The sequence below is a fragment of the Lissotriton vulgaris genome, chromosome 3_2, assembly GCF_964263255.1.
Source record: "Lissotriton vulgaris chromosome 3_2, aLisVul1.2, whole genome shotgun sequence".
In the NCBI taxonomy this organism is placed as follows: domain Eukaryota; kingdom Metazoa; phylum Chordata; class Amphibia; order Caudata; family Salamandridae; genus Lissotriton; species Lissotriton vulgaris.
In genome coordinates this window covers 1,700,653-1,724,663 of record NC_141690.1, presented here as the reverse complement: position 1 = coordinate 1,724,663, position 24,011 = coordinate 1,700,653, and the positions used below count along the sequence as shown (strand labels likewise).

Sequence of the window (24,011 nt, the reverse complement as noted above, 5' to 3'; positions counted from 1 at the left end):
CCACATCTTTAAATATCAGCCATAGCTGCTACAACCTACTATCTCACTAGCACCAAGACGCCTCAGCATTCGAGCGCTTTACAAAACCCTATCCTATCCTATCCTAGGTAGGTGCACAACCTTTTACCTACATTTTCCCCACACTTTCCACATAACGGCTCTGATGTTGACCTTTTACTTAGGTGTCTAATAAATGTTCTGTGGTTTTCTTCGAAATATAGCCTCATTTATTATGCATGAGGATTCTTGGTATCACAGCAGAATCACCATCTACTGCATAATATCTCTGTACTAGAGTCACCAATATCGTCATCCTTGGCTGACAGGCACACAGTACAATGACACATCTAGGTAGAACCCCTGAGGGTACCTTTCTGGTACATAAGTACCACATCTTCATTTGGCAAGTTAGAAGAGAAGCTTCCATGCTGACACGAGACACTGAAGTCCCTGCACGCAGGTACTCCAGCACGCAATGGTCTGACATCCCTCGAGGGGTGTCCAACTCGAGACCAAGAAGACGGGGTCCTTTGTTCTCTCCTATCAGGTAATGGGGTTGACTCTTTTCTAAGGGGATTCTTGGCTATACACCTTCACACGTGCTAGGTACACTTAAGTACATCCAGTTAGGATTTGCATTTTAGGAGTACTCAAGATTACTGCCATGTATCTATATGCCCACATATATTCATTGTTTTAGAACCATGGTAGAATTCTACCTTTTATTTACTCTGTTGGTGCTTATAACGTTATATATATCTTTGTATCTCTAATTAGTGTTGCAGCACATATATTTAATGCTAGAATCAAGCTGGTTCAATAAATGTTTGTTGAAAACGCCCCTTCCGTTTATTCTCTATATCTCTCTGAGAATAAGTGAGCATGAGTGACTGAGCGAAAAGTACTGTACTGTTTCCATGATCCCTGAGGGGTTAGAGAGTTGTCATGTCCGATAATTGCCAGAAACTATTCGCTCCTTGGTAAGGTCATGGTGCTTATAGTGGCACTGTGAGTTAGCTAGTCTACACACTAACATATCCTTTGGGGGTGCCTGGAAACAGTCTGGACACCAATCCCTTGGTTTATGTTGTCTAAACGTGCGGATCCTATATTGATTTGCAGGAACTACACGACATGGCACTGCCAACGTTGGCTTGGTTCTTATTTAACAGTCAAATCTGAGGAGTGCATTTGTGCTTCTCAGAGACCCCTACTCACATTTACCCAGAGACGTCCTGAGTGGGAAGGGAAAATCCGCTGCAGCTGAGTAGGTATATCCTATGAATTGGCTGTAGGTTTCTTCAAACGTGAGGGATTATAGTTCCCTACATTGTGCATAAACCTTATGTCTATTTCCTTGAAATTCCTTTTCGCAATGTATATCCAAGATGAGGCTGCTGCTGCATTAAATGCAGCAGAGGAAGGTGCTATAAACATTTCATAAAATTGCAGAAATGCACTTACTATAAAATTAGCAGTCTCTCATCATTGGGCGGGCCCCTTACCTTCGCTATTGAGGCACACAAGGCATACAGAACTGAGGTGTCCTATATGTAAAATGCCCATCTGCTGATGCGCGCAGACATACATTTCATTCTTACGCTCCGGATGAACCACCTGAATGATATTCTCCATACGAAGACATAGAAGTCCCGCTCACTTACCAAGAGCATATAAATTGGTTTAAAGGCACCCTCCCACGTACTAAAGAAAGAGTGATACTTGGACTGATCATCAGAGACGGAGCGACTTGGCCGGTCTAGCTGCTTATACACCGCATCCTGAAATTGACACATTGCCAGCAGCAGACTTACATCCACTTCACAAAGAAATAATAAAGATATACAGAAATCTTACACAGTTTGCTATGCAAACACTCACACTTCAACCCAACATGAGCAAATGCCATTCTAGATAGCACAGAAAATAGTACAGCTTGAGGCATTGTTTCCACACACAGGCCCACAAGAGAAATACAAAATACTAACAATTTGCTTGCCAATGGGGATAGCTCCCCCGATAGAGGATTGTACCATTTGGGATACAGTCTTCGCTCCTGTCTATACCAGAACTCATGGTGCCCTGTCAATAGCAGTCATACCAGAAGTATTAAAACAAATTCAGAACGAGTACGGGCCGGAACCTGCCCTGAAATTAGGGATGAAATTGATAGGCAATTTTTCCCAGGTATCTATAATTATGTTAGCAAACATAAAAGGAGAGGCAGCAGTGGTGGCTATGCACCAATGTTTGAGGGAATGCACTCCTGCACAACAGGAGCGAGATTTACCAAGTATTATCGAAGAGACCTATGCTTTGCTGGGTAGAGGTAACTTGGGAGCTAGACCTGTGAAACCTCAATTATTTGCTAATCCCGAAAAGGATAACTCCAAGCAAGCATCCGATTCTTCTAAAAATAAATGGGATAATAAACAATCAAAAAACAAGTAGAATACATCACAATCATGTAGTGGGTCTCCTCAACAGGAACCCTCTGACAGGAAATATATACCCTGAGAAATGGTGATAATAATAAAAAACCTGACAAGTATCAGGATACTGATACACGTTCCTCTCGTTCATTTCAGGCTTCATCAAAAAACTCCATGGAGGAAGAACAGTCACAATGCAGATCAGAAGAGCGAGCAAAGCCAAGAGGCACACATCGCACTTAAGACTATATTATCAAAAAAGAAGATAAACCAAAAAGTAAACCTCAATTTAAAAAAAAGAAAGTAACTGGCCTTAAAATAAGAAAGGCCCAGACTACTGAGGACTAAACTTCAGAACAGGAAATGGGCTCTGATTATGATAGACAGTGCAGAAGTAACAATAGCTTGCCAGAATCTGATGGAATTTCTGGTGACAGCAGCATTGAATGAACATATTATCATGGTAGAAACACCTGATACTAAGAGAAGTGTCCCACATCAGTTATATGAAATAACACTCCAGATGGAGAGGGACATCTCAAGAAAAGTGAAAGGTCTCTTTTGGGAGAACCTGACATATGGATACGATATCCTATTGGCTGAAAGACATTGGCCACCTGAATTTGTTATGGACTGCCTAAAAGGAGAAGCCGTGATATTACCAGTCTTCTCCGACCTTCTTCCAGAATCATGAGTGGGCGGTAGCACTAGCTCCTGCATTATACCGCAATCATGTTTCTAATGCCGTGTTCTCATGCACAGTATCTTAGCTATTACAAGCATACATATTATAAGCAACAATTTTATCAGCATAGTTACTATTCCATAAAATACAAAGGGAGAAAGCAGGTTACAATGCTAAATGGAAACAGGTTGGAACACACCTATATCCCACCCTGCTTGCTAGTAGGTTATTTTATATCGGATCACTGACAAAATATCGACCTCCAAAATATCGACCTACAGTAATATCGAGTCTAAAATATTGAGGGCAAAAATATCGACATCCTATCTACAACATGGTAAGTACAAAAATATCGAAAAAATAATATAGATGTTAAAAATATCGATGTTAAGAATATCGTTTTTTTTTCTTTTAAAATATAAATGTAAAATAAAGTAAATAACACTAATAAATATAATATACCTAGTTCAAAGTATCTAATAATGTTTAAAATTTATAAATATTACATATATAATAATAATACATTAATTAAATATATACTGTAAATATATAATATATATGTTCTGAACAATAAGTTGTAATAATTATTTTACTAATTTATAAATTAATAAAATATATTCTAATTTACAAATACATTTACAAACATAAACAATAACATAAATAAAATGTAAAAAACATAAAAAATTAAATATACTTTTAATATTTTTACAATTAATTATATAAAATTTTGGATAGCGTAGGGGTAAAAATTACTATTCCCACTCCAGAGAGTGCAACAGTAGGGAAAGCGTTGGATAGCGTAGGAGTATAAATTACTATTCCCACTCCACAGAGTGCAACAGTAGGGAAAGCGTTGGGTAGCGTAGGAGTAAAAATTACTATTCCCACTCCAGAGAGTGCAACAGTAGGGAAAGCGTTGGATAGCTTAGGGGTAAAAATTACTATTCCCACTCCAAAGAGTGCAACAGTAGGGAAAGCGTTGGATAGCGTAGGAGTAACAATTACTATTCCCACTCCAGAGAGTGCATCAGTAGGGAAAGCTTTGGATAGCGTAGGAGTAAAAATTACTATTCCCACTCCAGAGAGTGCAACAGTAGGGAAAGCGTTGGATAGCGTAGGGGTACAAATTACTATTCCCACTCCAGAGAGTGAAACAGTAGGGAAAGCTTTGGATAGCGTAGGGGCAAAAATTACTATTCCCACTCCAGAGAGTGCAACAGTAGGGAAAGCGTTGGATTGCGTAGGAGTATAAATTACTATTCCCACTCCACAGAGTGCAACAGTAGGGAAAGCGTTGGATAGCGTAGGAGTAAAAATTACTATTACCACTCCAGAGAGTGCAACAGTAGGAAAAGCGTTGGATAGCGTAGGGGTAAAAATTGCTATTCCCACTCCAGAGAGTGCAACGGTAGGGAAAGCGTTGGATAGCGTAGGAGTAAAAATTACTATTCCCACTCCAGAGAGTGCATCAGTAGGGTAAGCGTTGGATAGCGTAGGAGTAAAAATTACTATTCCCACTCCAGAGAGTGCAACAGTAGGGAAAGCGTTGGATAGCATAGGGGTAAAAATTACTATTCCCACTCCAGAGAGTGCAACAGTAGGGAAAGCGTTGGATAGCGTTGGGGTAAAAATTACTATTCCCACTCCAGAGAGTGCAACAGTAGGGAAAGAGTTGGATAGTGTAGGAGTATAAATTACTATTCCCACTCCACAGAGTGCAACAGTAGGGAAAGCTTTGGATAGCGTAGGAGTAAAAATTACTATTCCCACTCCAGAGAGTGCAACAGTAGGGAAAGCGTTGGATAGCGTAGGGGTAAAAATTACTATTCCCACTCCAGAGAGTGCAACAGTAGGGAAAGCTTTGGATAGCGTAGGGTTAAAAATTACTATTCCCACTCCAGAGAGTGCAACAGTACGGAAAGCATTGGATAGCGTAGGAGTAAAAATTACTATTCCCACTCCAGAGAGTGCAACAGTAGGGAAAGCGTTGGATAGCGTAGGGGTAAAAATTACTATTCCCACTCCAGAGAGTGCAACAGTAGGGAAAGCGTTGGATAGCGTAGGGGTAAAAATTACTATTCCCACTCCAGAGAGTGCATCAGTAGGGAAAGCGTTGGATAGCGTAGGGGTAAAAATTACTATTCCCACTCCAGAGAGTGCAACAGTAGGGAAAGCGTTGGATAGCTTAGGGGTAAAAATTACTATTCCCACTCCAGAGAGTGCAACAGTAGGGAAAGCTTTGGATAGCGTAGGGGTAACAATTACTATTCCCACTCCAGAGAGTGCAACAGTAGGGAAAGTGTTGGATAGCGTAGGGGTAAAAATTACTATTCCCACTCCAGAGAGTGCAACAGTAGGGAAAGTGTTGGATAGCGTAGGGGTAAAAATTACTATTCCCACTCCAGAGAGTACAACAGTAGGGAAAGTGTTGGATAGCGTAGGGGTAACAATTACTATTCCAACTCCAGAGAGTGTAACAGTAGGGAAAGTGTTGGATAGCGTAGGGGTTAAAATAACATACTTATAAATAAAAGCTTTTTTTTAAAAAAAATATATAAACTATTAAAAAAATATAAACCATATACAATTCCTATACATAATTATAAAAAACATGATTAGCTAAATATATTTAACCAAAAATAAATATTAAAAAATACCATTTTATAATATTTAATTACCAATTAATAATTAATTAACAATTATATTATTTACAAAACAATCATTTTAAAAACATTATTACTTAATTACATTTATATTACTTCCCACCATATTCCCCTATACACCCACTACCCACAACAGAACACATTTATCTATTTATGAATTAATTAAAATTATTTACCAATCAATTAAAATTAATTACCAAATAATTAAAATGATTTACCAATTAATTAAAATTAATTTATAATTCCTACTAATTATTAATTAAGTAAACATAATTAAATAACTTCCCACCCTATTCCCCTATAAACCCACAACCCGCTACAGAACATATATATCAATTAATCAATTAATTAAAATGAAATAACAATTAATTACATTTATTTACCAATTATTTAAAATTATTTAATAATAACTACTAATTATTTTATAATTTAACATAATTAAATTACTACCCACCCTATTCCCCTATAACCCCACAACCCGCTATAGAACATATTTATCAATTAATCAATTAATTAAAATGAGTTACCAATTAATTAAATGTAATTACCAATTATTTATAATTAATTAATATTAACTACTAATTATTAATTAATTTAACCTATTTATATTACTTCCCACCCTATTTCCCTATAAACCCATAACCCTCTACAGAACATATTTATCAATTAATCAATTAATTAAAAATATTTTCCAATTAATTAAAAAGAATTACCAATTATTTACAATTTATTAATAAATCCTACTAATTAATAATCAATTTACCATAATTAAATTACTTCCCACCCTATTCCCCTATAAACCCGCAACCCGCTTCGGTACTAAAACATATAATTTGCTTATAAATAAATGTATTAATATATAAATTTAATACACATATAATAATAATTATTTTAATTACTTAAGTAAAACATATAACACATACATAATAAAAAACAAAATAAATAATAAAAATATCGATATTATTATAATCGAAATTAGTAACATCGATATATATGCTATCGATATTACTAACTTCGATATTACTTACATCGATATTAAGTATTTCGATATTACTTACCTTAGGGTCGATATTCTGTCCAACGATATTCTTGTCATCGATATTCTGCACCTTCGAAATTTCTAACACGATATTTTGGTAGGTCGATATTTCATACTCGATATTTTGACTGTGTACCTTTTATATCTACAGAAGGTCTCTTGGGATTACAAGGGCGGCCCCATACCTCTGGTCCTAGCAGAAATGGATCACATCAGTTTCTGCAACAGCTCTCTGCATGCGAATGTTCTCCAAGTGGGTGATCATGCCTACGCAGTGCATTATTAAACACGCCAAAATCAGAGGTGGCCACAGCAGCATATATGTTATGTCTAGAACGTGCGTTGATCAGTCAGAATAACTACCACTGTGTTGAAATAACCTTGAAGGCCTCGGCGCTCACTGTTCAGACAAAGCTTACCAAGCAAGGCTGCTAATATAGAAAAACATATTATTCTAGTGTGAAGCAAAACACTCTGCTAAACTCTAAACATTTATAATAATGTGTGCCGTGTGCAAAGGCAGCAGAAAGGAAAAATGGCGTTTAAACTTCTAATAAGCTCATGTCAACTTAACACAGTGTAAAGGCTAGGCTCATCCCCATGACAGGGTGGGATGCTAAATCACCTCACTATCAAATCTCAGTAAAAACTGCTCCAACCCCTCAGAGGCAGTACCCTATAAAACATGACGCAAAGAAACAGGTTAGGGAGGTCATAGATCAACTTGATCAGGGTGTGATTGAGAATTGCATCTCTTCCATGAATAGTCCTTTGTTTCCTTTAATGAAACCCGACAGTTCATACCGTCTAGTTTTAGACTACAGGCATTTGAATACATGTACGAAAATATTTGTATTACAAAATGCACACAATGCCGCATAGATGAATAACACATTGTGCGGAAGAAATATAAAACAACATTAGATATCTCAAATAGATTCTTTTACCAAAATATAGAGCCTGAAATCAGATATTTGACAGCATTTTCAGCCCTCGGTTCTCAACGTCAATTCTGTAGACTGCCCAGAATAGCCGCGGGTTGTTCTCAGCAAGAGTATCAGAGTTACTTCAAAATTTTGATGAGGAGGCATTGTCCTATGTAGATGATATTTATCTGGCGGACAATGAATTATTAGATCATTTGAACAGAGTGAACAACATAATTATGGGATTCGCCTCTAAAGGCTATAAATTAAACTTTTAAAAAACGAATATTGCCCACCTCAATGTCCTAGTTTTGGGATATGAGCTCACAAATGAAAGAAAAAGCCTGGCAGCATTTTTTTTTTAAATATGTGTTTCTCTAACCTCCAAAGGTTCTGAAAAACTTACAATCCATTTTTGGATTTCTCAATTTTGCCAGAACATACATTTTGTATTATGCAGAAAAAGTTAAACCTTTCCACGACTTAATCAGACCTGAATTTTAAGTCTAACATTGGACACAGGAACACAACGAAATTCTCAGTTCCTTGCAAGCTGACATGATAGCTTCCAAAAACGTACAAACACGACTAAATACCACAAATTTGGTGATCCGTGCACTACCAGGCCAATCAGGATACACTTAATTAACCTTCAATGAAGGCGAAACTGTACCAATTGCTTACAAATCACATTTGCGCACGAACGCTGAGATGCGTTTTGCATCCACAAAAAAGATACTGCAGCAGTACAAACTGCTGTTGTGAGAGAAAGAGCACGGGCTCAGGGAAAACAGTTAATTGTCGTAACTCCAGTACCAACCTTAGAGGCTGTTACAATAGCAAGCGTTCCAAACGCAAAAGCACTGCATCCACTATGGATACAATGGGCTAATTCTCTCACTGCAACAGATGTAGACTACAAATTTGATTCTACATTCAAAACACAAGCATTCCTTCAGTACGAACAACAATATCCTCTCCTGATTTAAATAATGCCTCTAGATCAGTATGAGTACATAATTTACACTGACTGATCTGCTCAGCTTGCCGTAGGAAGTAAACAGCTATACAGTGCTGCATGTGCAATTGTAAAAGGTTGTATGCGGGACGGCAAGTTCCTTTCTAATAATACGCAGACGCTGTTTCTAGGAGATTGCACAGCACAGCTGGCAGAGCTAAAAGCATTGATACTGGCACTAAAAAATATGGATCAGGAACTCCCCACATTGATTGTGTGCAATTCATTTTATTGTGTCCAGTCATACAATGAATACCTCCACTATTGGGGCCAGAATGGGTTTAGAGATTCAAAAGGTCGCACTATAAAGCACAAGTTGCTTTAGCAACAAGTGGCAGAGCTGATAAAAAGGCTTGTCACTGGCTCACATGATGCCCACGCTGAGTCATCAGTGTGTTGGCGTGTACATTGAAGGGAATTCATTGGCTGATGAAGCCGCCAAGGCAACCGTGAGAACTACTGACGTTGCTGCAATTGCTCGTTCCAGCCCAAGGCTAGACAAACAGATAATGGTAGCTGTCAACGCTACTTGTAATAACAGCTCAGCCTTACCAAAATGTACTTCACTCAAGTACTCTTACAAGTTAGATGCACAAAATATTCAGTATTCTCAAATTCCAGGAGTGAGTGATAGAGTAATACCAAACATGGATCGCAGATTAGGTTTAATTCTAATTGCACACAAGGGTCTGGGTTCAGCACATGCAGGTATTACTGCAAAAGTTTCACGACTGGAACAAAGTTATTGGTTGCTAGGTCTTACCAAACAGACCAAGGGCTTCGTCCTTAAGGGCGACATCTGCCAGCAGATGAAGGGTTCCACCAGAGCACGCCTGCCACCGACACCACTACTGCTATCAGACCTCTCGCATTTGTCTATTTGTACCACTGCAGCCCCTCACAATCTGACAGGGCTTATAAGTACCTTTTGGTGGCTGTGGATTCATGCTCTAGATTCATGCGGGTTTGGCCCCATCGCTCAGCTGACCCTCAAACTGTTTATAAAGAATTTGCGAGTCATCATAGGGACATACCCAGTAGGCACATTACATTCTGACTGTGCCCCTGTGTTTAGCTCTTGGGCTTACAAAGAAGCTATGGGAAGTTTGGATATGGTCTTGCGGTACTCCTCTCCATAGCATACCAAGTGAAATTTGATGGTGGAGAGGAAAATCTGGGACTTAAAGCAATCCTTCACAGCGAGGGTATTTGGTTTGGGTGGGAGTTGGGTCAATCACCTATATGGAGTCCAAAGGGAACTTAATAACATGCCAAGAAGTTCCCTAGGAGGTCGTGCTCCATATGATGTCCTGTTTGGGACTAAAATGTGGGTACCAAACACGATTGTGGCAGCACAATGGTGGAAGAAAAAACATTTGACAGCAATGATCTTTTGGCTGTTTTATAGGAACACAATGAATTTCCGGCATTACAAAGCAACGTCCAAGTAAAATGCACCACCACTGGGGAAGTGAAAGCTGTTCTGGCAAGACCTGCCTGGGTCCCAAAGATCGGGACCTGATCAGAGAAAAGATTGTGGACAAAAAAGAATTTGGGCCTGTCGAAGGAACAAGAACAGTACTACTAGAGATTTGTCTCCATTGATCTGATCAAACCGTACTACGTGGCACATACTGATTAGCAGGCCGCGTGGGCTTTTGGGTAGCCGCCCATCTCCTCTCACTACCATTCAGGAGGTTGAGACAGAAAGACTAATAATGTTTGATGATTCTATTATACGAAGTAATAGAGTTACCAACAATGGAATGGAATTTGTGACTGTTGAAATTGAACAGCAACAAAACACAAAAACTCAGATCTCAATTCGGCCTAATGCTGATATCTATGTGAATATGTCTTGAAACAAGTCCTCTGCCAGTTCTACACAACCTGCTAAGCTATCAAAGATAGATCGAACAGCGTCTGGGTATTTCATCAATATTTATACCTTTTCTCTGGATCCGAGTGAACCTGATTCACCACCACCTCGGTTTCCCACAAAGAAAAAATAAATGATCTCTGTTTGGCTGAAAATACATACTTTATTTCTCCCTGGCCACAGCTCAGGATTGCAATTGGTCTAATTTTCCAAGTCCTTTGGATAGGTGTAGTGACTGTCTTTTTTCTGCTCCTGAATGGGCACTATCTCCCAGAACGGTATGATGTAACACAGGTGAAGTTGGTCCTAAAACCACATACATCATCTCATCTTGAACAAAGAGACCTGTCCTGTGTGAACATTACAGCAGATCCCGTTCCTGAAGGAATAGTTTGGGCTAGGGTTTCGTAGGATGTATTTGGTCTCACTGAACATTTGAAAATACCACATTTGTTGAAAATTTCTTTGAATGATATCATCACCTCCAGTACTCTCTCTGATGATTGGGACTTTTAAACTGTAAACTCTATGCTGTCTGATTTAGAACAATCTGCTGCATTCTTCAGTAATGAATTGTATGATGATACATCTGATTTTACACCATGTATTTTTACCAACACTACGGTCATCATTTCTTGTACAAAGCAAGTATCCCACGTAATGTTTTCACTGATCATCATAGGAACATTGCCCGACAACACTGAATGGTAGTTCACAAACGTTTGCACAGAAGTTTGCTTATTTTTCTTGGTTTAACACTTCTGACCCGACATCTTATTATTATAAGGTTGCACCGACAACTGCAAAGAGAAATATGCTCACCAACACGAAACAGATTTAGGGCCAGATATACAACCAACAATTTTGCGACTTGCAAATTGCGTCTTAATGGTGACTCACAATTTGCGAGTCGCAAATTGGGATGCACAACAGTGTCAAAGACACTGTTTGCGATTCCAAATGGGGTCGCAAATTGTGAGGCTCATGAATATTAAAGAGCAACTCACAATTTGCGACCCCATTGGAAATGGCAGGCCCTCCCTGGTATGGTGGCCTGCTGGTCTCGGCAGACCATCATGTCTGGGACTGCTTTTAAGTAATGGAGTTTTTGTTTTTTAATGCAGCCCGTTTTCTTTAAAGGAAATCGGGATGAATAAAAAAAAATATGAAACATATTTGTTTCATTTTCTGAGGGCAGGTAGTGGTCCCTTGGCGACTTAACAAATATTTACAGAGCCTGTCACAAAGGGGAAGGGGTCCCCTGGGCACCCCTTCCCATTTGCGACTCCATTACCCCCGTCTTGAAGAGGGTGGTAATTTGTGTGTGTTTTGCAACCGCAATTGTGGTAACAAAACATTGGTACATAGCTTTGCGGTTGCTATAAGGAAGGGAACGCCCCTTCCTAATAGCGTGTCGCAAAACCTATTTAGCAAGTCGTAAATAAATTGTGACTCACTAAATAGGCTTTGTACATGGCCCATGAGGTTTTTGCATGCGCAAACGGATCGCAAACCCGTTTGTGCATTCAAAAACTAGTCGTACATCTGGCCCCAACTCTGCTTCCTTTATTTCCCAACGGTCGTTTGAAGGTTTCGACTTTTGGAGATATAAAGTGGACACAAAAAAATCCGTCTGGGGGACTAAAGATTGGCAAGTTCAGGGAATGGAGGCATTATTTAGAGCATGCCTCATATCACAGCAGATTATTTTCCTGAACAACACAGTGCAACAGACTCCTTGTCTTGGACTAGCTAAGATAAGGATTTGAACACTCCTTGGATTTCCTCACTCACACAGTATGAGGGTGGCATACATTACACAACATAGTGAGGATACACTAGATGACATTATACATGATAGTTCATACAATTCTCAGATCCCAATTGGAAGGGATGGTTGGTTTGGCAAATCAGCACAAATCCATAGGCCTGACCAGCGCTATGTACAATGAGAACACTCGGGGGTGGTGACATCTTACAGTGTTGGGAAGTTAGGCCTAGAGTGGCTAAAAACTTTTCCTTACTAACAGATGGCATATGGAAAATCTTGCAACAGGAGGCTGCTGAGAGATTGCGTGGATTGACGGTTCACTGACGCAACATCGATGTCACAAATATTGATGCAAAAAATATCGATGAAGAATATAGATTACAAAATATATCGACTCCTATACTTAAACAGGTAAGTACAAAAATATCGACTAAAAAATCGATGTATATAAAAAATAAAATAATATATATTCATTATTTTAAATGTTTAAATACATTTTAACAAAAAAAATTATATACATTTGAACAAAATATAACAAATAAACTTAATTCAAAATAAGATCAATAGTACAGGTTTGGAAAGCGGCTACCAAAAGTTTCGAATGGGAGGGGAAAATTACACAGGCCACAACACTCTGGCATAGCGAACAATTGGGCAGGCTGAGATGCTCGAGGGGCTTCGATCGCTGGGACCTCAAAGGCATATCCAGGGTGGGTGATTTGTGGCAGTCAGGTGAGGTGATCCCTTTTCCTCAGCTGCAGCAGGAATACAAATTAGCGCAATCTGAACATTTCAGGTACCTCCCAAATTAGACATGCCTTACTTGTGGTTTTCCCTAAAGGTGGTGCACTGTCTCGAATCCTCCCCACTAAAAGAAAGAGTTTTAGATGGCAGCCTACCGGAGAAGGCCATATCACTTATTTACAAAAAGCTGATTAACAACATGGCAGACCCCCTGATTCACCTGAGGGTTAAATGGGAATATGATGTAGCGGGATTGGAGGATGACGAAAGGCTGTCGGTGGTGGCCTCCCCTCAAGAGGTGACCATCTCCTCCAGGCGTCGCCTGGTGCAGCTGAAACTCCTCCATAGATCCTATCTGTCTGTGCCATTATTGGTTCATATTGGATATAGCTCAGATGGAGGCTGCTTAAAGCAATGAGGGCAGAAGGGAACCTTTTTCCACACTCTTTGGGAATGCACGACTATCCAGCGATATTGGGAAGCGGTAATGAGCCTTATGGAAAAAGTGTTGGGGCTGCAGATAGATCGTAATATTAAATTGAGCATCCTAAATGTATGGGGCCCTACTGACCTGAGTTCCTAGGAGCGAATATGGGTCACTTTGGAGCTGAGGGTGGCAAAACGAAACATCGCAAGATTTTGGAGGGCTCAGTGCCCACCGAACATCGAGAAATGGGGTAAAGACATTGACTGGTGTATGGTCACGGAAAAGTCCATGTACGCAGCCAGGGGGTGCCCGAATAAATGAATGCAAGTCTGGGGGCAATGGAACGTCTACAGGGGAGAGATATGTGAACCTCCAAGACCAAGAGAAGATATTGTACAGGGGATCTGAATATGTTTAATTGGGGACTGTAATTATTGTTTCGTGATGATTATGTCTCAGGTACCACTTGCAGCGTAACAATTTTGCCAATGTACATGTGGCTTGGTTTTTTCATATCTCATGCCTTGATTTTAATAAAATATAAATAAACATGATAATATATACATATATATCTTTACTTTAAAACAATTAATAAACTATTATTTTTAATTTATTTTAAAACTGTAAAAGTATATTAAAAATATACATATATCAATAATTTTAAAAATCCTATAATAAATTAAAACATTAAACTATTAAAAAATATTTCAATTTAAATTTCCCTTTGCAGTCATTTCAAAAGTAGGGAATGTGTTGGATAGCAGGGAGGTAAAACTTATTATTCCCACTCCAATAACTACAACAGTAGGGAAAGTGTTGGATAGCGAAAGGGTAAAAATCACTATTGCGACTCCAGTGAGTGCAACAGTAGGGAAAGTGTTGGATAGCAGAGGGGTAAAAATTACTATTCCCACTCCAGTGAGTGTAAGGGTAGGGAAAGTGTTGGATAGCGGAGGGGTAAAAATTTCTCTTCCAACTCCAATGAGTACAACAGTAGCGAAAGTGTTGGATAGTGAAGGGGTAAAAAATTACTATTCCCATTCCAGTGAATGCAACAGTAGGGTAAGTGCACCCTGCCCAATGGGCGAACTAGGGCTTACCTTAGGGTGACTTATATGCAATAAAAAGGTAGTTTAAGGCTTGGTAAGGAGTTTATATTTCCAAGTTGAATTAGCAGTTTAAAACTGCATTCAGGCTTCAATGGCAGGCTTATAAAAATTTTTAAGGGGCTACCTAAGTAGGAGGCACAATAACTGCTGCAGGCCCGCTAGTAGCATTACATTTACTGCCCTGGGTATCTGGTATACCACTCTACAATTGACTTATAAGTAAATTAAAAATGTAAATCAGGTTTAAACCAATTGTATCATGTTTGGGAGAGTGAGCACAAGCTCCTTAGTACTGGTTAGCAGTGGTAAAGTGCACAGAGTTCTTAGGGCAACAAAAACCAATTCAGCAAAAAAGTGAAGGGTAAGGGTAAAATGTTTGGGGGTGACCCTGTAGAGAGGGCCAGGTTCAATGTGAGAAGTTGGCCTGGTATATGATGTTCACTATTCTAGTGAGCACCTTGCAGCAGTCCAAACAACCCTTATGGTGATGGTTGTAAAGTCAACCTTATAGACCAGCTATCCTAGGGGTAGCATGGACAAAGCAGTCTTAGGCTAAACTCAAGAGGGCATGTAAAGCCAGGTGTTTTACCATATGAAATCCCTTTAATACCAAATGAAAGGACACCACACAAGATATATATTGAATATATATATGTATTTATTTCTAAACAAACCCCTGAACTCTTTATGAGCACAGAAGCACAAGTGCAAAACAAGTAACTTAATAGAATAGACAAAAGTTGTACAATTATGGATAGGGCGGGGTGGCCCGTCAAACCATATATCAAAAAAGTGGTATAAGTGCCACAACACGACCAATGGTAAGGCCTAGGCCCTTGGGAATCGCTGGGGCTACACTGAGCTAACAATAGTTAGGAAGCAGGAGGCCCACGGGATGCGTGTGCAGTGTCTAAAAGCACACGAGTGTACACATTGAAGTCAATGGGTACGTAAAAGTTATAAAGTTAAAGAATTAGGAGCCTTCCGACTGAAATAGAACTTAACCACTGGAAACTAGGACACTAGGGATGTAAACCTCTACAGGAGCACCGTAGTACTCGTGTTACCTAACCGACAGGAAGCGGGTGCATAGGTCCAAAAGTGTGTCGGGTTTCGTCGTGGAGATCTATGGAGCCTTGGAGTAAAGATGCTGCAGGCGGCCAGAAGAGAAGAGTCCGGGTGGATCCAAGGGTGGATCGAAGATGTAGAGGACCTGAAAGCAGAGGGAACAGAGTCGGGGTCACTAGCCGGTGACCAGCGTGGAACCAGGATGGAACCAGGCGATGTCGGGATGCGATCAGGTGCTGATGGGAAGCTTTTCTCTGCAGCCACGTGGTCCAGGAGTCATCGACGACGACCAGGATGGAGGCACGAGCTGTCCCACAAAGGCTCTCGCTGTCGGCGGTGTCGGCTTCAAGATTGGAGGCAACAAGCCTTGGCAAAGGCAACCCACGAAGGAATCAATGTAGGCTTCTTACTCAGACCAGCAAGGTCTGAGGAGCTGGTTCTTTTCAGGGAAGCAAGGGCCAGTCTGGAGCAACCAGACCAGCGGTGTAGTTTCACGGGATCGTTGCCAAGATGGCCACTAGCCAACGGGCAAGTGACCGGGCAGACGCGTCGAGCAGGAAAATGCAAAAGGGCCCCACGCAGAACTTGTGGAGTGGGCAGGGCTGATCTTCGGTGCAGGTGCTGCTCGGGGCTGGGGTTTCTCAATCCCCAATGCACAGCTTCGAGGGGGCCTCGGGCTGCACAGTTAGCAGGTCGCAGACTTTTCAAGATGGCTGGTTCCACGTCTCACGTCGCCTCCACGGGTCCCAGCTTTGCAGGGACTGTGGATCGGGCTGTTGGATGTCTGGGAATCGGTTCTTGTCAGGCTCTGGGCTCCGGCGGGAGGCAAAGCAAGTCGTCGATCTCTGGATGGTGCCTGCTTGTGCAGGGTGGTCACTCCTTGACCACAAGGGAGTTTCTTCAGTCGTCTTCTTCCAAAGTAGAGTGATGAAGGTCCAGAGTTTTGTTTCAAAGTTTCAGTCAGGATAATCTAAAGTCCTAGTGACTCAGCTCCTACCTATATACTGATCTTAGGGGCTGGATTACCTGCTAGGTCCCTCCTATGGGTGGGTCCAGGGAAGGGGGCGGTTACACCCCTTTCCCTTTGTCCAGTTTCGTGCCAGAGCTGGGGCAGGAAAGCCCCAGCACCGGTTTGAACTGGACTATGCATGGGATACCTTGTGTGCACCAGGCATGTCTCAATCCTTTGAGCCCTCCCTGCCCCAATACACAAAATCCTGTCTGGGGTGGTGCTAGCACCTCCCAAGGCAGGAAACCTATTGTCCAAGCCTCCCTCGCTGGAAGGACTCCCAGCAGCAGGAGGTCAGACTTGTGTCTGTGGCAGCAGCATCCATTTTGTGATGCTGAGGCTCTGGTTAACTTTAACCGGGAATAGTTAGAACAACATGTCTTCTCCCTCTAGAATGGTGGAATGCTACCGCCATCGCCAGGACTGGCGAGGGGATAGTATTCCAAATCGTATGACACCTTATTCGACATGTTTCGATAAAGCCAAACCATAGTTAGTATCTAACCGCGAGGATTATAATTCACTTAAGAGTATATGGTATGGCAATATCCCAGAACAGCTAAAGGACATGGTTCCGAAAGCTGCAGACAGGCTCAGTTCATGCTAGAGCACCATCTCACATAAAACCAAGCACTCTGCTTCCAGGATTGTTAAGGCCTGCCATAGGAGTGACTTATAGGTGTATATGTGTCCAGACATAAGGTTAGATATAGGTATACTATATCTAAGCAAGGGGTGATTACACCACCTTGCCCTAGCTGAGTGATCAGCCAGTTGTGTCGATTTGAATGGCCAGCTAGGGGTGACAAAAGATATGCTGCAGCCCCTGGTAGGCCTTCGATGCCTATGGTATACTGTACAGGGGCTCATAAGGTGACCCAGTATCCATTTGGTAATGTACCTAAAGTACATTGTAGTGAATTTAGAGAGAGAGCAGCTGGGCTGTGGGTCTGATTAGCAGGCCCACAGCCACATTAAGTCGAAAACCAGTGAAGCAAAAAGCAAAAAGTGGGGTGACCATAGGAAAGCAGACCCTACTCTCCTACATTCAACAACACAGCTTTAAGAAACTGGAGTTCCTGAATCAATGTCCCAGGTGCACCTACTCCTGAAAGTTGTAGAAGAGTGGCAGATATGATATCTGCAGCAGTTGAGTCCCTGCTACTGCTGCTCACTATGGGTTATGGGGATGTGGACTTGCAGCAGAATTGAACGTGTCAGCTGGCAATAATAACCCTGGGCAGTCTAAATCCTGGGTGACAGCTCCAGAGGCAAGGGTCAATGCTGCCTGGGGGGCTGCGGCTGCAGGGGCTGGGGGAGGAAACTGAGTTGCCTCAAAAACACCCCTGCATACTATTAATCCCATACACACTGAAATAATAAAAAAGAAAGCAATTGTTGAGAGAGCAGTTAAGGCAGTGGAATCTAAAATGAGGGCGAGGGTCTGGCGGAGAGAATAGCAGCTGTGTTAAAAAGAACACTGTTGAAGGTTACAGTTCTTTGAAAATCAGATGAAGGCCTCATCCAGTGTCCTGAGTGAGCTGGAGATTTTTAAATCAGTGGTGGTTGACAGGTACGATGTTAGAAGCAAGCATTGAGCCTCTTAATAAACTTCATTAAGGGGCACAGTTGAGAAAACCTAGAGGTCCATTACTGATCCAGGTGAATATCATACATTGACTCAGCAAAAGGATTTCTCGAGAAAATGCCTGTGGACTTTTGCCTTAGAGAAAGGGTGTTGTTTAACGGTTTTCGGTGTCGTCCCCTAGGGGGGACTTGTGAAGCAGGGATTGAATAATGGAAGTAAAACAAAATTGTTGTTTAGAGTTGGGCTTTCCTCTACGATCCCCTTTACCCTCTGGTCTCCTACTTTTAATGTCTGTATAAGCTGGCAGTGCACTGTCTTCCATCGATTTAAATTCCAGTGGATTGTTCTATAAGGTTTTCTGAGTAGTGCATTGTGTATTCCTGTTGAGTTAAAGTGTAGTTGAATTACTTCCTATTTCTGAGAATATTTTAGGAAATGATTTATACCATGAAAACACTGAAGATACATTTGTGTATTATTTTACAATAGTATTTGACCTAAACATACATGGCCAGTGTGTTTCTCCTTTCTAAACTAACCACAATTAAATGTAGCTTTATGAACACTTACACATGCTGCCACGCTCTGATATTGCTGACTTCACTTGTACAGCTCCAGTGCCCGAAGGATGTTGAGAGACTGCTCTTATTTCACACGTAGCCTGTCAGGATCGTAAACATCTTTCCAAGGGGAAATTATGACATAAATAATGATGTTCATCTTTTTCTTCTTGTTTATCCATGTAGCATTTTATGTTTTAAAATAATTCAAAAACAGCAAAAATATTTATAAATGAATGAATGAATGGGCACACAGATTCGAGTAACTCATCTTTTGTGAATCTGAAGCCAGATTCTAATTTGACTGAGTGATATGTATAGGATTTCTTTTTGAATTAGGTTTAATACAAATGTTTACACGGAGCAGCGTTCTTATAAGCTGACTTCTTTAAAGGGAATGAACAATAAGTAGACCTAGGTCAGATGACCCCAGGGAGTGTCTTCTGGCATTATTATTTTAGTTTGTTGCTGCGCTGTTTTGTGGTTTTCATATAATGCCTGGATAATCAGCACGTCTTAATATGCAACATTAAATGTTGGTGTATTTCCTGTGTGCACACTTAGGATTGATTTCTTTTCTTTTAGACACAGCCTTACTTCAAGATTTTTCTCAAGGATCTGTAGCAGAAGAGAAACTTACTTCTCTTTCGAACAAACAGCTACTAGAGATGGTCCATGCCATGAAATGTAAGTGCACAGTGGAGTTAATTTAACAAATAAGATATGAAAGATCATATTTTAAAACACAGAATGAACATTGATCTCTACTGCCTTTTAGATCTAATTATATATTAAAGAAACATGTCTGTAGGAAATGTTTCAACCTTACATTGATTTTATGTATTAAGAAAATTGACAAAAACATGTATACACAACCTCAATAAGACAGAAAAGGCCAGTTACATAAAATTACATACATATGTTTACATCAGGGTGCTCACTTGTTTTTTGTGTTCATCAAGTCGCCCCTCCTTTGCTCTCTTGAAGGAGCAGACATACTTTAGGGTTAATTCTACGTATGGTCTGTTTCTTTCGCTTGACTTTGGAGACCCGACTACTACAGGTAAAATGTTGAGTATCCTGTTCAATGTATGGACAATTGTATGGCCACACAATGGTAAGGTCACAGAACATATATGGTATTCCTGCAAACCCCCAACATTCTAGCTTCCTCTTGAATACCTTGTAGTCCATCCAGACAGGCCTATTACTTTTATTATCTTCATCAGAGAGTGACCTTCGATTGTTTAATGGTCTTTTTTCAAGGATTTCAGTGGGTTGCCAAATGCTAACCCACATAAACACTCAGGTAAACTGGCACCTTGCCTTTAAGGCAGCCATGACCCCTAGCTTCCTATCATGCCTCAGCGGTGACAGTTAGGTCAGTTGTTCTTTACGGCTCCTTCTGTCAGGAACCTGGTTACTTCAGCTCTACCTTTTTTTGTCTGATTTCTGTAAGAAAATACTTCAATTTTTGAGTCAAAAACCTTTTACTTTGAAGTCTTTCTGGTGTTGGAGTGTTTCTCTACTGTTTTTTAGAGAGTTGAGCATTGTTTTTTAGTCAGAAATGCCCTCTCTTTTTGACCCTTGCCCTTCCTGTGGCAAGAAGAAGGTTAAATCAGACTCCCATCCTGTCTGTATTCTATGCCTTCCTTCTGAACATAATCCTAAAACCTGCCAGCATTGCCATCTGCTGTCCAGGAGAACTCTGAAGGACAGGGAGAGGATTCGCCTCTAGGGGCTGGCTGAGAAGAGAAAATCACCTTCCAGAGGCAGGTCTCCGATGAAGAAGAGGAAAGAGAGAGCCTCCACTCCATCTAGAAGTAAGATTCCAGTATGCTCTCCATCGGTGTCGGGATTCGGCGCCTCAAATCCCTTAATCAGCAACGAAAACGTCGGCGAAAAGACGCTCGACGGCGGGCTCGCCGTCGAGAGAACACCGGTCGTCGTCAAAGAACGCAGGTATGTCGAATCCTCCACCGTCGTCAACCCGGCGATGATCGGCGTCGAGGAGTTGCTCTCCGTTGGTGCTGGCTTGCTAAGCGTCGAGAGGCAGATCTTCGTCAATGCGGCGTTCAACGTCGAGAGAGGCTCCGCCATCGCAGGGTCACCAGCAATCGGCGTTGAAGCAAACATCTCCGTCGACGTCAACCAGACGACGGTCGACTTCGAGACACGCCTTGTCACCTGAGGCTAGACACTCATCACACCCGTCGTCGTCCAGGCGGCGTTCGACGTTGAAGGAACGATCCTCTCCGACGGCAAGGTATTCAACGTCGAGACCAAAAGTGAAATATACCAAACTTCGTTCGACGTCGAGACAGCGGTCTCCGTCGGCTACAAGAAGTGTCCCACTCTCGACTCCACTGACTTCTAGAAGTTGGCCAGCGTTGAGGGAAAGAACGACGGCTAAAGGGGTTTCTCAGTCTGCCCGCTCATTGTTGAGGTCTCCTACACGCTCAACGTCAAAGGCGAAGTCTATGGGCACTGAGAGATCGACGTCGAGGAGACGATCAGGCTCTGGGAACTCACCAGTGATGATGACACAGAGCAGGTCGACGTCGAGACACTCCCCATCGACGTCACATCGCTCATCAAGACACCGATCTTGTTCCAGAACCTGCAGAGTCCTCTCACTCCATTCGGAGCTCACCACAGATTGTTGCATCACCACGCAGTGCTTTTGTTCACTCGCAGGAGACTACAAAATCACCGCCAAGAGGTTCTCCAAGGAGACAGTGATCTCCTTCCATCCATCTCTCTGCCAGATGGCTACAACCTCTCCATCATTGGCAGACAGGGCCCCCAGGTCACGCTCAACGGACTACTCCAGTCCGCTGCACAGATCACCTTTGCAGCGTCTTGTGCAGGAAGTGAACAGATCACCCACCACTCGGGCCAGGGAACACTGAGGCAGATCCCCTGAATGCAGGTCGTCTTAGGGACATCGCAAGAGGCGGTGTACACCGTCTTGGTCTTCCTCTGCGGCACATTCATCAAAAAGGGATTACTCACCTACCCTGACGGATAGTCCTCCCTCCAGAGTGTCGCCTATTGATGATGTGAACACTTTTCATGATGTTCTCACCAGAGGAGCTCAGAAGCTGGGCATCACCATGTCAGCTCCTCAGACAACCACGTCCATAATTTTTTAGATTCTCCATCAAATGTCTGTGGCTAGGCCATTGCTCCCTTTGGTCCCAGGTATCATCGAGCCGTTAATTGATCTCTTCCTCGCTCCAGAATCGGCTAAAGCAGCTCCAGCTCGGATCCTTAGAAAATATAAACCAGCTGCATCGGATCCTCTTTTCCTTAGATCGGATCCACCTCTGGACTCTGTCATTATTGCAGCAGTGAAAAAAGACGCATGCAGTTACATCGTCCTCCTCCGCTCCTCCGGATACAGAGAGTAGAGCACAAGATTCTTGGAGACGGAAGGCTTGTGGCTCTGCAGCGTCTTCTCTACAAGTGTCAAACGCTGCTTCTCTGCTGGGTCGTTATGACAGGTCATTATGGGACTCACTGGAGCGCTTCAAGGACAAGCTCCGAAAGGAGGTTCAACAGGACTTTTCTGAAATCCTTCAGGAAGGTGCTCTGGTGGCAAATCAGGTATTCAACACTGCAGCAGATGGTGCATCCCTGGCCGCTCACACTTATGATGCACATGGCGTATGTGCACGACGATCTTCCTGGCTGCGCCTCACAGCGTTAAAACCGGAGGCGCAGCAGCCCATCCTGAATCTCCCTTTTTCTGGCACTTCACTGTTTGGTGCACACACAGACAAAGAAATGGCGAGGATGAAGGCCGAGTTGGACACCTTAAAGGCTGTGGGCCTAGAGAAGAAAAAGGAATTTAGGAAGAGATACTGGCCCTACAATCGCAAAAACTACCAACAGAGGTTTCAAACCCCTCAATGGTCGCAAAACAAACAGGGCAAATCCCAGTACCAAGGCCGCCGTTCCTCGAGAGGAATAGGAGGACATCAACAGCAGTCCTCCTCTGCAACAAAAACTCCAGGGAAGCAATGAGTTTCTGCTTCCTCTAGCACCGTTGCACACTCCACTGCGAGGAAGTATCTCAAGTTACATTCAAGAGTGGCGCAACATAACCAAAGATCAGTGGGTGCTAAATATACTAAAAAATGGGTACACATTCCGTTTTTGTGCGTCCCCAAGAGACTTTCCATCGATGAAATCTTGTCATCTACATATAGACTTCCTGCGTCAGGAAGTGTCGACCTTTCTCGAAGAGCGAGCAATAGAAGAGGTCCCTCCTGCACAGAGAGGAAAGGGAGTGTACTCACAATACTTCCTTGTTCAGAAAAAAGATCATCCAAACAAGTTCAGACCAATCCTGGATCTACTTTCTCTGAACAAGTCCATCAAAAAGGAAAAGTTTCGATTGTTGGTGCTCCACCAAATATTTCCATATCTAAAGAAAGGCGATTGGATGTGTTTGGTGGACCTCTAAGAAGCGTACTTTCACATCCCAATCACAACACGACATTGCAAGTTCTTGAGCTTCATGGTGGGAACAAAACATTACCAGTTCAAAGTCTTACCCTTCGGCCTAAAATCAGCTCCAAGGGTATTCACTAAATGCATGGCAGTAGTAGCGGCAGCATTATATCGCCAAGGCCTGTTCTTATATCGATACCTGGACGATTGGCTGTTGAAGGGATCATCTCCTCAAATGGTGCAGGAACACCTTTGCATCTGCCTAGATCTCCTTCAGTGCTTAGGCCTGCATGGCAACCTTGACAAGTCGATCCTTCAACCGACTCAATCACTCCACTGTCTTGGCGCCAACCTCAACTCTGACCTCGGAAAAGTGTTTCCTTCTGAGGAGAGATTGTCATCAATGAAAGACAAAGGCAACATCATCCTTCAGGCTCATCAGCCATCAGTAAGACAGGTGGCTTCTCTGTTGGGGTTGATGGCCTCATGAGTTTTTCTCATATCCAACGCCAGATTGAGGATGAGACCATTACAGCAAGATCTCAAGGACAAATGGGATCACTCCTTAGGTCAGTGGAACAGTGGGATTATCCTCTCTCCTGCAGCAAAAAAGTCCATTCTCTGGTGGCTGCAAT

At 42.0% G+C, this 24,011-nt stretch overlaps 1 protein-coding gene across 2 annotated transcripts in view; it reads left to right on the top strand.

Moving 5' to 3' along the window:
• Window positions 1-24,011, top strand: part of NSUN7 (NOP2/Sun RNA methyltransferase family member 7) — a 1,179,115-nt gene that overhangs the window by 997,632 nt on the left and 157,472 nt on the right. For both annotated transcript variants that reach the window (XM_086963929.1, XM_086963930.1), the window contains one exon: window positions 19,504-19,605. In XM_086963929.1, coding sequence (XP_086820055.1) covers window positions 19,504-19,605 — 102 coding nt within the window. The remainder of the gene's footprint in view (window positions 1-19,503; window positions 19,606-24,011) is intronic.